The sequence below is a fragment of the Enoplosus armatus genome, chromosome 2 (assembly GCF_043641665.1).
Source record: "Enoplosus armatus isolate fEnoArm2 chromosome 2, fEnoArm2.hap1, whole genome shotgun sequence".
NCBI lineage: Eukaryota > Metazoa > Chordata > Actinopteri > Centrarchiformes > Enoplosidae > Enoplosus > Enoplosus armatus.
In genome coordinates this window covers 28171872-28186165 of record NC_092181.1, presented here as the reverse complement: position 1 = coordinate 28186165, position 14294 = coordinate 28171872, and the positions used below count along the sequence as shown (strand labels likewise).

The 14294-nt window shown below is 43.2% G+C and overlaps 1 protein-coding gene across 1 annotated transcript in view; it reads left to right on the top strand.

The window, feature by feature from the left end:
• Window positions 1-12680, top strand: part of LOC139294554 (phosphofurin acidic cluster sorting protein 1) — a 29293-nt gene extending 16613 nt beyond the window's left edge. Inside the window, exons 11-24 of the mRNA XM_070916473.1 lie at window positions 2881-2967; window positions 3055-3143; window positions 3805-3934; window positions 4366-4470; window positions 5499-5599; window positions 6602-6756; window positions 6852-6962; window positions 7722-7824; window positions 9678-9720; window positions 10077-10122; window positions 10335-10425; window positions 10528-10724; window positions 10816-10926; window positions 12568-12680. Of these exons, the coding sequence (XP_070772574.1) occupies window positions 2881-2967; window positions 3055-3143; window positions 3805-3934; window positions 4366-4470; window positions 5499-5599; window positions 6602-6756; window positions 6852-6962; window positions 7722-7824; window positions 9678-9720; window positions 10077-10122; window positions 10335-10425; window positions 10528-10724; window positions 10816-10926; window positions 12568-12680 (1482 nt within the window). The remainder of the gene's footprint in view (window positions 1-2880; window positions 2968-3054; window positions 3144-3804; window positions 3935-4365; window positions 4471-5498; window positions 5600-6601; window positions 6757-6851; window positions 6963-7721; window positions 7825-9677; window positions 9721-10076; window positions 10123-10334; window positions 10426-10527; window positions 10725-10815; window positions 10927-12567) is intronic.
• The last annotated feature ends 1614 nt before the right edge of the window (window positions 12681-14294 follow it).

The following is a 14294-nucleotide window of genomic DNA, read 5'->3' as shown; positions in this document are numbered from 1 at the left end:
AGTAAAACACAACTGATGAATTGAAACATACAACTGACGAACTAAAACATACAAGTGACGAACTAAAACACAACTGACAAACTAAAACATACAACTGATGAACTAAAACTCAAATGACGATCCAAAACATACAACTGACGAACTAAAACACAACTGACGAACTAAAACATACAACTGACAAACTAAAACTCAAGTGACGAACTAAAACATACAACTGACGAAGTAAAACACAACTGATGAACTGAAACATACAACTGACGAACTAAAACATATAAGTGACGAACTAAAACACAACTGACAAACTAAAACATACAACTGATGAACTAAAACTCAACTGACGATCCAAAACATACAACTGACAAACTAAAACACAACTGACGAGCTAAAACATACAACTGACGAACTAAAACATATAACTGACGAACTAAAACATACAAGTGACGAACTAAAACACAACTGACGAACTAAAACATACAACTGATGAACTAAAACATAGAACTGATGAACTAAAACATACAAGTGACGAACTAAAACACAACTGATGAACTAAAACATACAACTGACAAACTAAAACAACTGATGAACGAAAACACAACTGACGAACTAAAACAACTGATTAACTAAAACTCAACTGACGAACTAAAACACAACTGATGAACTAAAACACAACTGATGAAGTAAAACACAACTGATGAACTGAAACACAACTGACGAACTAAAACACAACTGATGAACTAAAACACAACTGACAAAGTAAAACACAACTGACGAACTAAAACATACAACTGACGAACTAAAACTCAACTGATGAACTAAAACATACAAGTGATGAACTAAAACACAACTGATGAACTAAAACACAACTGACGAACTAAAACACAACTGACGAAGTAAAACACAACCGACAAAGTAAAACATACAACTGATAGACTAAAACATACAACTGACGAAGTTAAACATACAACTGACGAACTCAAACATACAACTGACGAAGTAAAACATACAACTGATGAACTAAAACACAACTGATGAACTAAAACACAACTGACGAAGTAAAACACAACCGACAAAGTAAAACATACAACTGATAGACTAAAACATACAACTGACGAAGTTAAACATACAACTGACGAACTCAAACATACAACTGACGAAGTAAAACATACAACTGATGAACTAAAACTCAACTGACGAACTAAAACATACAACTGACGAACTAAAACAACTGATGAACTAAAACACAACTGATTACCTAAAACTCAACTGACGAACTAAAACATACAACTAACAAACTAAAACAACTGATTAACTAAAACTCAACTGACGAACTAAAACACAACTGACGAAGTAAAACATACAACTGACGAAGTAAAACACAACCGACAAAGTAAAACATACAACTGATGGACTAAAACATACAACTGACGAAGTAAAACATACAACTGACGAACTCAAACACAACTGACGAAGTAAAACATACAACTGATGAAGTAAAACATACAACTGATGAACTAAAACACAACTGATGAACTAAAACTCAACTGACGAACTGAAACATACAACTGACGAACTAAAACAACTGATGAACTAAAACACAACTGATGAACTAAAACTCAACTGACGAACTGAAACATACAACTGACGAACTAAAACAACTGATGAAGTAAAACTCAACTGATGAACTAAAACACAACTGATGAACCAAAACACAACTGACGAACTAAAACACAACTGATGAACTAAAACTCAACTGACGAACTAAAACACAACTGATGAACTAAAACACAACTGACGAAGTAAAACACAACTGACAAAGTAAAACACAACTGATGAACTAAAACATACAACTGACGAACTAAAACTCAACTGATGAACTAAAACATACAACTGACGAAGTAAAACATACAACTGATGAACTAAAACAGAACTGATGAAGTAAAACACAACTGATGAAGTAAAACACAACTGATGAACTAAAACACAACTGATGAACTGAAACATACAACTGACGAACTAAAACAACTGATGAACTAAAACACAACTGATGAACTAAAACACAACTGATGAAGTAAAACACAACTGATGAACTAAAACACAACTGATGAAGTAAAACACAACTGACAAAGTAAAACACAACTGATGAACTAAAACATACAACTGACGAACTAAAACTCAACTGATGAACTAAAACACAACTGATGAACTAAAACTCAACTTACGAACTAAAACACAACTGATGAACTAAAACACAACTGACGAAGTAAAACACAACTGACAAAGTAAAACACAACTGATGAACTAAAATATACAACTGATGAACTAAAACACACAACTGATGAACTAAAACATACAACTGATGAACTAAAACACAACTGACGAACTAAAACACACAACTGATGAAGTAAAACACAACTGACGAACTAAAACATACAACTGACGAACTAAAACTCAACTAATTTTTTACAGAACACATTGATTCTAATGTTTAATCCTGAACAGTCAGCTGTGGGTTACCTTTTCAATTTAATGAAATTTAAGTTACATTTTAGTCATTTTCTGCCTTAATATCCGTTTTAGCATTTTAGCAAAATGCTAAATGTTAGCAGATTACCATGCTAACTGTATATATGTTCAAATGCTGACTCATGTTTCAAACATCACTGAAGTCCAGTTCAGACAGACTTCTGTCTGTAGACGGTTTTAATATCGTCAGTGTTGTTTTTCATATGTGGGTCGTGTTTCTGAGATGTCCTAAATAGGCCACCGTTTTGTTTTGTCTGATGGTTTGTACTTTCTTATAACTCAATGAAAATAAATAAATAAATAAAAGCTGCCCCCTGCAGGTCACAGTGTGTAACTGCTCTCTGTTGTTATTAACAGGCGGCAGAGCTGCTGTCTCCAGAGCGTCCTGCAGCTCAGGGGCCTCGAGTCCCCGAGGAGTCCAGAGGAGAGGAGGCCGGCCCCGGGGTGAGTGTGGGCCCGAGAGCCGCTGTTTATCAGGACCAAGACACACACACACACACACACACACTCTTATTCTTCTTCTCTTCACAGGAAGTTGAGGATGATGTTACCATGGGAACAGATGCAGGCCCAGCCGCCAAACTCTGTAAAACTGAGTCTCAAACACACCTGTCACCAAGGTACACACACACACACACACACACACACACACAGCATCGACACTGAGTCGCCATGTAACAGTGTGACATCATCTTTGTCATCATCAGGCTTCAGATCTTAAAGTGACAGTTGCTGTAAAAACACCTGAGCAGGTGATACAGCCTGTGACTCTGACAAGTTCATCTGTCAGCTGTCTGTCTGCTCTCTCTACAGTAAGACAGGAAGTCCGCTGTCTGTCTGCTCTCTCTACAGTAAGACAGGAAGTCCGCTGTCTGTGTGCTCTCTCTACAGTAAGACAGGAAGCCAGCTGTCTGTCTGCTCTCTCTACAGTAAGATAGGAAGCCAGCTGTCTGTGTGCTCTCTCTACAGTAAGACAGGAAGTCCGCTGTCTGTCTGCTCTCTCTACAGTAAGACAGGAAGTCCGCTGTCTGTCTGCTCTCTCTACAGTAAGATAGGAAGCCAGCTGTCTGTCTGCTCTCTCTACAGTAAGACAGGAAGTCCGCTGTCTGTCTGCTCTCTCTACAGTAAGACAGGAAGCCAGCTGTCTGTCTGCTCTCTCTACAGTAAGACAGGAAGTCCGCTGTCTGTCTGCTCTCTCTACAGTAAGATAGGAAGCCAGCTGTCTGTGTGCTCTCTCTACAGTAAGACAGGAAGTCCGCTGTCTGTGTGCTCTCTCTACAGTAAGACAGGAAGCCAGCTGTCTCGCCATCCTTGGAGTGTCTCCATGAAGGACAGACAGAACTCTAGAGGGACAGACAGGACCAGCAGTGTCGACAGTGAGACGTCTGACTACAGGATACCTCCTCCACAGGTGAGACAGACACAGATATCATCATGTTATTAGTTATCATAGTCATATTATTAATATATTAATTTATGATGAGTTTTGAGAATAAACAGCTCCAGAGGATGTTGTGTTGTCTTCATACAACCATCAGAACCTTAACAACTAAAAGTCTGGACAGTTTGAACCTCTCTGAGGTCACCGACAGTCTGTCTCACCACCTGGTGTCACTGTGGCTCCTCCCTCCTCCAGGTGAATGTTAATGATGGTAAACTTTGACCAGCAGTCTAACATGAGCGCAGATAACACGCAGCTATTATTTTGAGAGCACCAAGTGTGTAAACCAACACAAATATACAGTATGTGTATGTGCTCTTCATGTCTTCGTTAGGACGTCTGGTCTGTCCTCACGTCTCCAAAGGGCTGTTTTAGTCAGAAGTACTGATGTGTGTTTTCAGGTTGCCAGGAAGTCGGTCCTGGATCAGCTGAACCACATCCTGTTCTCTGACGATCAGATTCCTGATTCTATCATCCTGATTAACACCACGGACTGGCAGGGACAGGTCTGCCTGTCTGTCTGTCTGTCTGTCTGTCTGCCTCTCTGTCTCTCTGCCTGTCTGCCTGCCTGTCTGTCTGCCTGCCTGTCTGTCTGTCTGTCTGTCTGTCTGTCTGTAAACCTGCCTGTCTGTCTGTCTGTCTGTCTGTCTGTCTGTCTGTCTGTAAACCTGCCTGTCTGTCTGCCTGCCTGTCTGTCTATCTGTCTGTAAACCTGCCTGTCTGTCTGTCTGTCTGTCTGTCTGTCTGCCTGCCTGTCTGTCTGCCTGTCTGTCTGCCTGTCTGTTTGTACATGATACACTATGATGAAGGGGAAATGTCTCTCGTCCCCCTCTGTCTGTCTGTCTGTCTGCCTGTCTGTCTGTCTGTCTGTCTGTCTCTCTGTCTCTCTGCCTGTCTGCCTGCCTGTCTGTCTGCCTGCCTGTCTGTCTGTCTGTCTGTCTGTCTGTCTGTAAACCTGCCTGTCTGCCTGTCTGTCTGTCTGTCTGTCTGTCTGTCTGCCTGTCTGTCTGCCTGCCTGTCTGTCTGCCTGTCTGTCTGCCTGTCTGTTTGTACATGATACACTATGATGAAGGGGAAATGTCTCTCGTCCCCCTCTGTCTGTCTGCCTGTCTGTCTGTCTGCCTGCCTGCCTGCCTGCCTGCCTGTCTGTCTGTCTGTCTGTCTGTCTGCCTGCCTGTCTGTCTGTAAACCTGTCTGTCTGTCTGTCTGTCTGCCTGCCTGTCTGTCTGCCTGTCTGTCTTTCCGTCTGCCTGTTTGTCTGCCTGTCTGTCTGTACATGATACACTATGATGAAGGGGAAATGTCTCTCGTCCCCCTCTGTCTGTCTGTCTGTCTGCCTGCCTGTCTGTCTGTCTGTCTGTCTGTCTGTATGTCTGCCTGCCTGTCTGTCTGTAAACCTGTCTGTGTGTCTGTCTGTCTGTCTGTCTGCCTGCCTGTCTGTCTGCCTGTCTGTCTTTCCGTCTGCCTGTCTGTCTGTACATGATACACTATGATGAAGGGGAAATGTCTCTCGTCCCCCTCTGTCTGTCCTCAGTATCTGTCGGAGCTTCTTTTCGATCAGCCAATCGTGTGCACCGTCTCAGCAGCTGATGTTCAGGCCGCCTTCAGCGCCGTCATCAGTCGGATCCAGAGATTGTAAGAATCCTGATCAATACTTTTACTGGTCAGTATGAGAGCAGCTGCAGCCTGTTGAACGTAACGTTACGCCGTAACTAAAACAAAGCAGTCCCGTATTAACTGTTGCCATGGAAACGGTATAGACTAATGATGGAGCCAGAGGAACATCTTTTCTCTGCACATCCTGTTGATGTTTACGATGACACGAAACATTTAAATAGATTATTATTATTTTATTATTATTATAATATTTTGACATTAATGGCAACGTTAATGTCAGTTCATTACCACTTGATAAATAATAGTAATACTAATAAATACTTTTGCTCCTTTGTGTAGCCTTGAATGAGCTCCGTACTGATCAATGTGCTGATTTTTGGTGATCAGTCAAAAGCAGATGCTAAAAGTGAACATTGATTCTTGTGATGCATTCACTGGCAATAGGAACTGCCACTTGCACCGCTTGGTTGCCTACATACTACAATACCCATGAGCCTCGGCCACTGTTGCCATGGAGAAACGGTCAGTCTGCGGCGCAAATCAGAGCGGGAGTGAATTCAACATGCTTCATCATCACAGTTGAGAACAAAACATGTTGCCATGGTTACTGAATTCACCCAAAAGTGACCCAGAAATTAAAAGAGAACTTAATCTGAAGCTCTGTGATTGGATGTTTGTGAGTGAAATGTACGTTGGGAGTCGTAGTTAAAATCTGTCCACAGACTTCTTGAACCAGATATTTTGTTCTGAGGATTTAACCACGACAGTCTCATGTCCAGGTTTACTGCAGGACCCCGGTCTGCCCGATAGACCTCCTCCCACCTTAGCCTTTGTCAGTGAGGAAACATCACTTCTGTGCTTTGGTCTAGTCCACTCAGTTTATTCGTAGTACACTTGTGTTGATTTTACCCTCAAACCTTCGATCAGCTGCTGCGACAGGCTGCTGACTGGAGTCATCAATAACCAATCATATCGGTAATATATTAATAATTTGAGGTATGATCTGAATGTGTTTTCCAGCTGTAACTGTAACTCCCAGACGCCGCCCACTGTGAAGGTGGCGGTGGGCGGGGACCAGAGCTACCTCAGCACCGCCCTCTGCTGCTTTGTAGAGCAGCTGGCCAGCAAGACGCCTGATTGGCTGAACTACGTCCGCTTTCTCATCCTCCCTGTTGGTACGCAAGGACTCAGCACAAACACATCTTATGACATATAAACCAGCTCGCCATGAACCTTCCCATGATGCTCCTTGTGTTTATCACCTCACCAGGAGCCCACCCGCTGGCCAAGTACCTGGCATCCCTGGACAGTAAATTCAACAGCCTGTTCATGGACGCCGGCTGGAGGGAGCTGTTTGGTCGTCTGGAGCCTCCTCCTCTCGGTACCTCTATGTTCCCCGAAGGAGGGATGAGACTGGGGGGTCCTCACAGAGACTCTAGTGAACCCTGACCTTTGGTGCCACTGTCAGATCCAAATCCTCCCCCTGACCAACATGTCAGTTTAAAACTAATGAAGAACCTGATTTAGCTGACTGTTCCTCAGACGCCTCCGTCAGGACACATTTTGGCAGATAATCAAATGAACCCAAATGTACCTGCATGATCTTTTCTGTAGTGACACCAACACATAGATACACAAGATATCTGCTCACCTGCAGGACTCAGGGTCCCCAGAGTGCAATTCTGTTCAGTCGTATTCATGTAGCGCCAAATCACAACAAAAGTCATCTCATGACACTTCACATAAAGAGCAGGTTTGGCTCTTTATAATATTATTACAGAGAACCAACATTTCCCACCATGAGAAGCACTATGGAGACAGTGGAGAGGAAAACCTTCCTTTAAGAGGCAGAAACCTCGAACAGAACCAGACTGTAGGTGGGCGGTCATCTGCTTTGACCGGATGGGCCGTATGGACTCATGAGACCCCCCTCACCTTTCTTCTAGTGCCGCTTTACATGATTTTCTCGTGGTGGGAATCTTTGAGAATCTCGATTAAGAACTCAAGAGACAGTATGTCATAATCTAAGTCCCAACTTTTTGATTTTACACCTCAGGACAAACCTTCAGATGTAAATATTGACTGTCGTACTGTTTGACAGGCGAAGCTCAATGACCAATGGTCTGTTTCTGTTTGTCAGATGCTGTCGGTGTAGCGGGTCGAGTGTCTCAGTATCTGACCGGAGCTGCTGTTTCTCACTTGTGTCCAATCTCAGAGGCCATGCTGACCTGCAAACACAAGAGGTACTTTTCTTAACTGCCACTGTCAGGATCAGACCTTCAACTTCTCTTTCACTCGTATGGACGTTTATAACAATTACAGAGTGAGAGTAGTGCGTCTGACTCTGTGTGGTGTTGGACCAAACTTCATGGGACTGTCTTTAAGGTACCAGACATGACATCAGCGTCACCTCCCTGTAGTTGTAGAGGAACAAATCATTAACTAAGTAAAGAAGTTAATACAGCACCAAAACTTCAAAAGAATAGTCTCCTCTAATACACATTTTACATGAATTTATAATGTCCAGTTCATAATTGAGTGCAACAACATCACATCACTAAACTAGCTCATAGCATGCTGGAAATGATTTAGAATAAGGACAGAATCCATAGCAGGAAAAGCTAACATTAGCGACAGCTCTGTTCTTTTTAAATGTCCCAGCCAACCATGACAGTGTGAACAATACCAGGAGCCTGAAACTGAAGCAGTTAAATTGAACTCATCATTCATAGGATTATTTACACCTGTGCACCCGGGCCTGTAGCGTTCCTGGCATCATCCCACCCCCACCTCCACAGTTCCGGTGCCACAACCAACCAGTACAGGTTGCTAAAGCAGCAACAAGGGGAACCCTCACCGGCTTCCCACCTGGGAGCAGAGCCGGTGTCTTTATTAGAAGGCATGACTAAACCGAGGTTCTACTAATGGGAAGTGAATTTTGGATTTCAAATCAAGACGTGAGTGGAGGATTCACCCAAGTTAAGGCAAAGGTTGTATGACTCTATTCATCTATGTAAAGAGACAAGAAATAACAGGAGAGAGTAAAATAGCAGAATGACCTGGAGACCCTGGTGAGTTCCTGGTCCCTAGTCAGACAAACACACACACACACACAGCCAGTGCGTACGTTGCTAGCTAGCTACAGCTAACGAAATTAGACCTTCTTCTTGTCCTGTCTAACCTGATTCTGGCCTGTTTCTCTAACCAACATGTGGATTTGGTTCTGATTTTGGTCCCACGCGTGTCTGAAGAGACTTTTTGAAGTCTTTTGGGTTTGGCTGTAGCACTTGCTGCAGTATTTGTTACGGGATTCAGAGAATCCTAATTTGGCCAAAGAACCTGTCCGTCTCAAAGGTCCCGTGTGTAGTTTCCTGGTGAACGAACACAGTCCTAAACATTTGAAAAGCCATTTTTCATATTTTAAAACCTGCATTGTTGATATGCATATTTTTTTGGTAGCTGTCTTCTTCCTCCTTTTCCTGGAACGTGGCTTCATATTTTGGCAGGACGGCAAAACGAAACGCGCATGACGATATGTTGCAATAGTGATGTCTTATTGTTTACAAGGAATGGAATAAAATATATGAAATCAAATTATTTCGTGTCTATTATCTTATGTAATTATTGTAGTAATGCATGTAGCTATAAAATGCTCACCTAATTTCACCGTCCTGCTCTTGTCCACTTAAATGATATCCGTCTGCCTGAATCCATGTGAATGCAGCATTAGGCCACAGAGGGCGCTGTTGCTGTAAAACCCTTTGAGGCAAATTTGTGATTTTGGGCTATAAAAATAAAACTGACTTGTCTTGACCAGCGATCAGATAATCCTCACATCAGAAGAAGATCAGTGACCTGCTGAGAGCTGAACTTGTGTGAAAACTGTCCTGGCATTGTATTTGTGAGGAGACGTTGGGGGTTTTCACATTCACTTCAATATAGTCACTTCAGTGCAGAGTTTATCACATTAGCATCTAGTGGACATTAGAGGAATGACAGTGCAACACAACATTTACAGAGAAAATCTTTGACTCTAATTTAATGACTAAATTTTGCCGCTTATTGTTTGATTCTGAACTCTGGTCTTCTTCTGCAGCCCCGACGACGACTCCTGTCAGAAGTTTGTTCCTTTTATTGGGGTAAGAAATACTGTCAACTACTACTATTACTACAATTACTGCATAAAATACTACACTCGACTGACTGTCCTACAGTTGTTACAGACAGTTTAACCTGTAATTGTCTCGGGTTTATGGGATACGGTGTCTGTCGATTACTTTTCAACAAATCAGTTCACACTTATGAAGCGAGCCACACGACACACTGTTGAGAAAGAACAAAGCTGCAGTTTTAATTATTAGTGATGTTACAAATGTCAATGGATTCTGTGCGTCCTGTCGGTGGAGTAGAACTGCAGTATTGATTCTGTGTTGATGACTGAAGAGGTCAGATGTTCCACATCAAACTGAACTTCTGTGTTTGTGTCTGTTCTCAGCTGGTGAAGGTCGGCATCGTGGAGCAGAACTTCCTGTCCACCTCAGGTAGACCACCTCACCTGTCACCTCCTCCCCCTTCACCTCACTGTGCCCTCTGAACTCTGGATTCAGTCAGTCTCGATTCTGTTCAAATTATTTAGATTTATTTCATCTTTAGTGCATAATTTTGGTACATTCATTTTCATTTTCTTCAGCAAACGTTTAAACATTTGAAGAGGAGCTCCAGTCTTTCATCACACATGCTTCTCTCTCCACAGTTGACTCTGATGACATCATACTGGGATCTCCACCCTCTCAATCAGCACCGATCAGCATCACCTCCACACCTCCTCCCTCCCCCTCCATCAGGTACTTCCTGTTTACAGCAGGACTACTTTTTTCAAAATGATGGCTGTTACTCCGATAACAACCATAACCTCCTTCATGTGTCTCCTCCTCCTGTCTGTCCAGCTGTCCAGTGGAGGTGATGGGTCTGCAGGTGGACTACTGGAGCAGTCAGGGCGGAGGAGGAGGAGGAGGAGAGCGGAGGAAGGAGGTGGGGGTGAAGAACACACTGAAGAGCAACTTCCGCTGTCTGCAAGTGTCGAGGATCAGCGGAGGAGAGCTGATGAGCATGACGGTGGTGACCAAAGAGAAGAACAAGAAAGGTGAGGAAGAGGTGAGATGATGATGATGAGGAAGGTGGTGATGGTGACGATGAAGATGATGGGGATGATGATGAAGGTGTGTGTCTGTCAGTCATGTTCCTCAGTAAGAAGACGAAGGAGAAGGAGGCGGAGTCAAGGAGTCAGCTGATCGAAGGAATCAGCAGACTGATCTGTACCTCCAAACACCAACACACACTGAGAGGTACAACACACACACACACACACACACTGAGAGGTACAGCACACACACACACACACACACACTGAGAGGTACAGCACACACACACACACACACACACTGAGAGGTACAACACACACACACACACACACACACACACACTGAGAGGTACAGCACACACACACACACACACACACTGAGAGGTACAGCACACACACACACTGAGAGATACAACACACACACACACACACACACACTGAGAGGTACAGCACACACACACACACACACACACACACACTGAGAGATACAACACACACACACACACACACACACTGAGAGGTACAACACACACACACACACACACACACACTGAGAGGTACAACACACACACACACACACACACACTGAGAGGTACAACACACACACACACACACACACACACACACACACACTGAGAGGTACAACACACACACACACACACACACACACTGAGAGGTACAACACACACACACACACTGAGAGGTACAGCACACACACACACACACACACACTGAGAGGTACAACACACACACACACACACACACACACACACACACTGAGAGGTACAACACACACACACACACACACACACACACACACACACTGAGAGATACAACACACACACACACACACACACACACTGAGAGGTACAACACACACACACACACACACACACACTGAGAGGTACAGCACACACACACACACACACACACTGAGAGGTACAACACACACACACACACACACACACACACACACACTGAGAGATACAACACACACACACACACACACACACACTGAGAGGTACAGCACACACACACACACACACACACTGAGAGGTACAGCACACACACACACACACACACACACACACTGAGAGATACAACACACACACACACACACACACACTGAGAGGTACAACACACACACACACACACACACACACTGAGAGGTACAACACACACACACACACACACACACTGAGAGGTACAACACACACACACACACACACACACACTGAGAGGTACAGCACACACACACACACACACACACTGAGAGGTACAACACACACACACACACACACACACACACACACACTGAGAGGTACAACACACACACACACACACACACACACACACACACACTGAGAGATACAACACACACACACACACACACACACTGAGAGGTACAACACACACACACACACACACACTGAGAGGTACAACACACACACACACACACACACACTCATGTTCACTGTCTTAGATTAGCGTGTTAGCATGCTAACATGCTGATGTTTAGCAGGTATAATGTGTTAGCATGCTAACATGCTGATGTTTAGCAGGTGTATAATGTTCACCGTCTTAGATTAGCGTGTTAGCATGCTAACATGCTGATGTTTAGCAGGTGTATAATGTGATAGCATGCTAACATTAGCTAGTTAGCAGTAAACTCAGAGTCCAGCTGAGGCTGATGGACGTCATCAGTGGTGAAGTTCCTCCTGAGGGGGCCGTGAGGGGCCACATCTCGTCACAGTCCACCCAGCAGCTGCTGCTGATGCACTGATGAAATCCTGCTGACACGTTTATTGGCTGTAATGAAAGAGTGTCACCTTCGTCTCGCTCTCAGTCTCTATAGACGGCGTGGAGTGGAACGATGTGAAGTTCTTCCAGCTGGCTGCTCAGTGGCCGACTCACGTCAAACACTTTCCTGTGGGGATCTTTGGCTACAGCAAACCCTGATGACCCCCCCCCCCCCCCCTTCTCTTCATCACCTCCTCAACAGTTTTGTACCAGCAGCGGGGCAGAAACCTTGTTTGCCTTTTTTCACTCACATCATGTTGGAATAGAAATATTTGTACCTTGTAAGTTACTTTTTAATTATTTATATTCATACTGCTGATATTTATTACTAACTGTAAATACTTTGCGCAGCCTCAACTGTATGTGTCTGATAATAATAATAACAATAATAGTAATGCTGTTTGTATGTGGATTAACTGAGTTAGTTTGATTTGATTTTTCAGTTCTTCAAAGTTGGATTCATATTTATGTGGAGCTGCTGTCATAGCAACAAGTCTTCAAACCCAAACGTACAGAAGTGCAGCTTATTAACAGTTAATGGTCTGAGGGGTCCGAGGGGTCAGAGCCTCTGTGTGAAGTGACTGTTGGTCAAAAGACCACAGAGAGACACAAAACTACCACAGAGACAGTCTTTCAGTCTGGGTTAGAGGTGCTGGACCTTGCTGAGATCAGCTCTGTCAGGACGGTTTCTGTTCATCAATGGTGACAATTTGTGTGTCAAAGTTCACCAAAGTTGAATTCAACTGGAAAATGTTCATAAATGTACCCCGAACCACTCTGCCACACATTCTCACTGTTCAAGTTGCTGGTGTGGCCACACCTTCAAGCAGAGCTGTAGTGGAAGGGAAACTCAGTTTAACTGCCATTTTGACTTTATCACATTTTTACAATGACATCAGTAAAGAAGGTCAGGTATTTCCAAATATTCCAGCTGGGAATGCCCTAAACACCACAGTACCCAGGATCCTACAAAGCTCAGCCAGAATTACATCATTTTGTGTTTCATGTAGTTTTCTTGTGTGTGTGTTTATGGACTCGTCACACTGCAGCTCACTGCAGTGCTTTAACTTTAACCCTTTAAAGGCAGTCAGCAATTTTGTTTAATATGTGAAAAACTTGTAGGATGTTTTAAACAATAAACAAATGGAGGTGTCTTTGTTCACAGTTTTATAGTGTCATTTCCATACTCTCTCCTTCACTCTATCTCTGGATTTTATCTGTCATGTTAGAGAAAATAGTTTTCAGTGCTAAACTAGTGCGACCGAGGTGATACCAAAAAAAGTACCAGGTACTATCCACAACTTTTGCCAAAGGAAAACCAAAAACAAATGATTCCAAGCGAGTCGAGTTGAGCTGTGCCGCACCATGCTGTGGAAATTAGGCATTAGTCTGGTTTCCAGTAACAGTAGGTTCTGTGGGTATTACTCACAACAATCATATTGAAAACAAATTTTATGACCGAAACTTAGTCAACAATTTCTGTGGACCAATCAGAGAGGAGAAAGATTTGTAAACATTCAAGAGGAAAGACAACATGTCACTCACTGTACTTTAATATTTGAAGGAAAGACACTGCATTCTGTTGTCAGATGATACGCAACAGCTCTCCTGTTTACGTCATCCAATAGGCATCCATTTTACAGTTGGCTGCTGTTTCCAAACAACCAATCATATCACAGAACATCATGACATCTTCTTCTCAGTGTTCTTTGAGGTTACGTATGCATTCACACACAAACATACACAATTATATTTTCTCAAACATTTTGAATC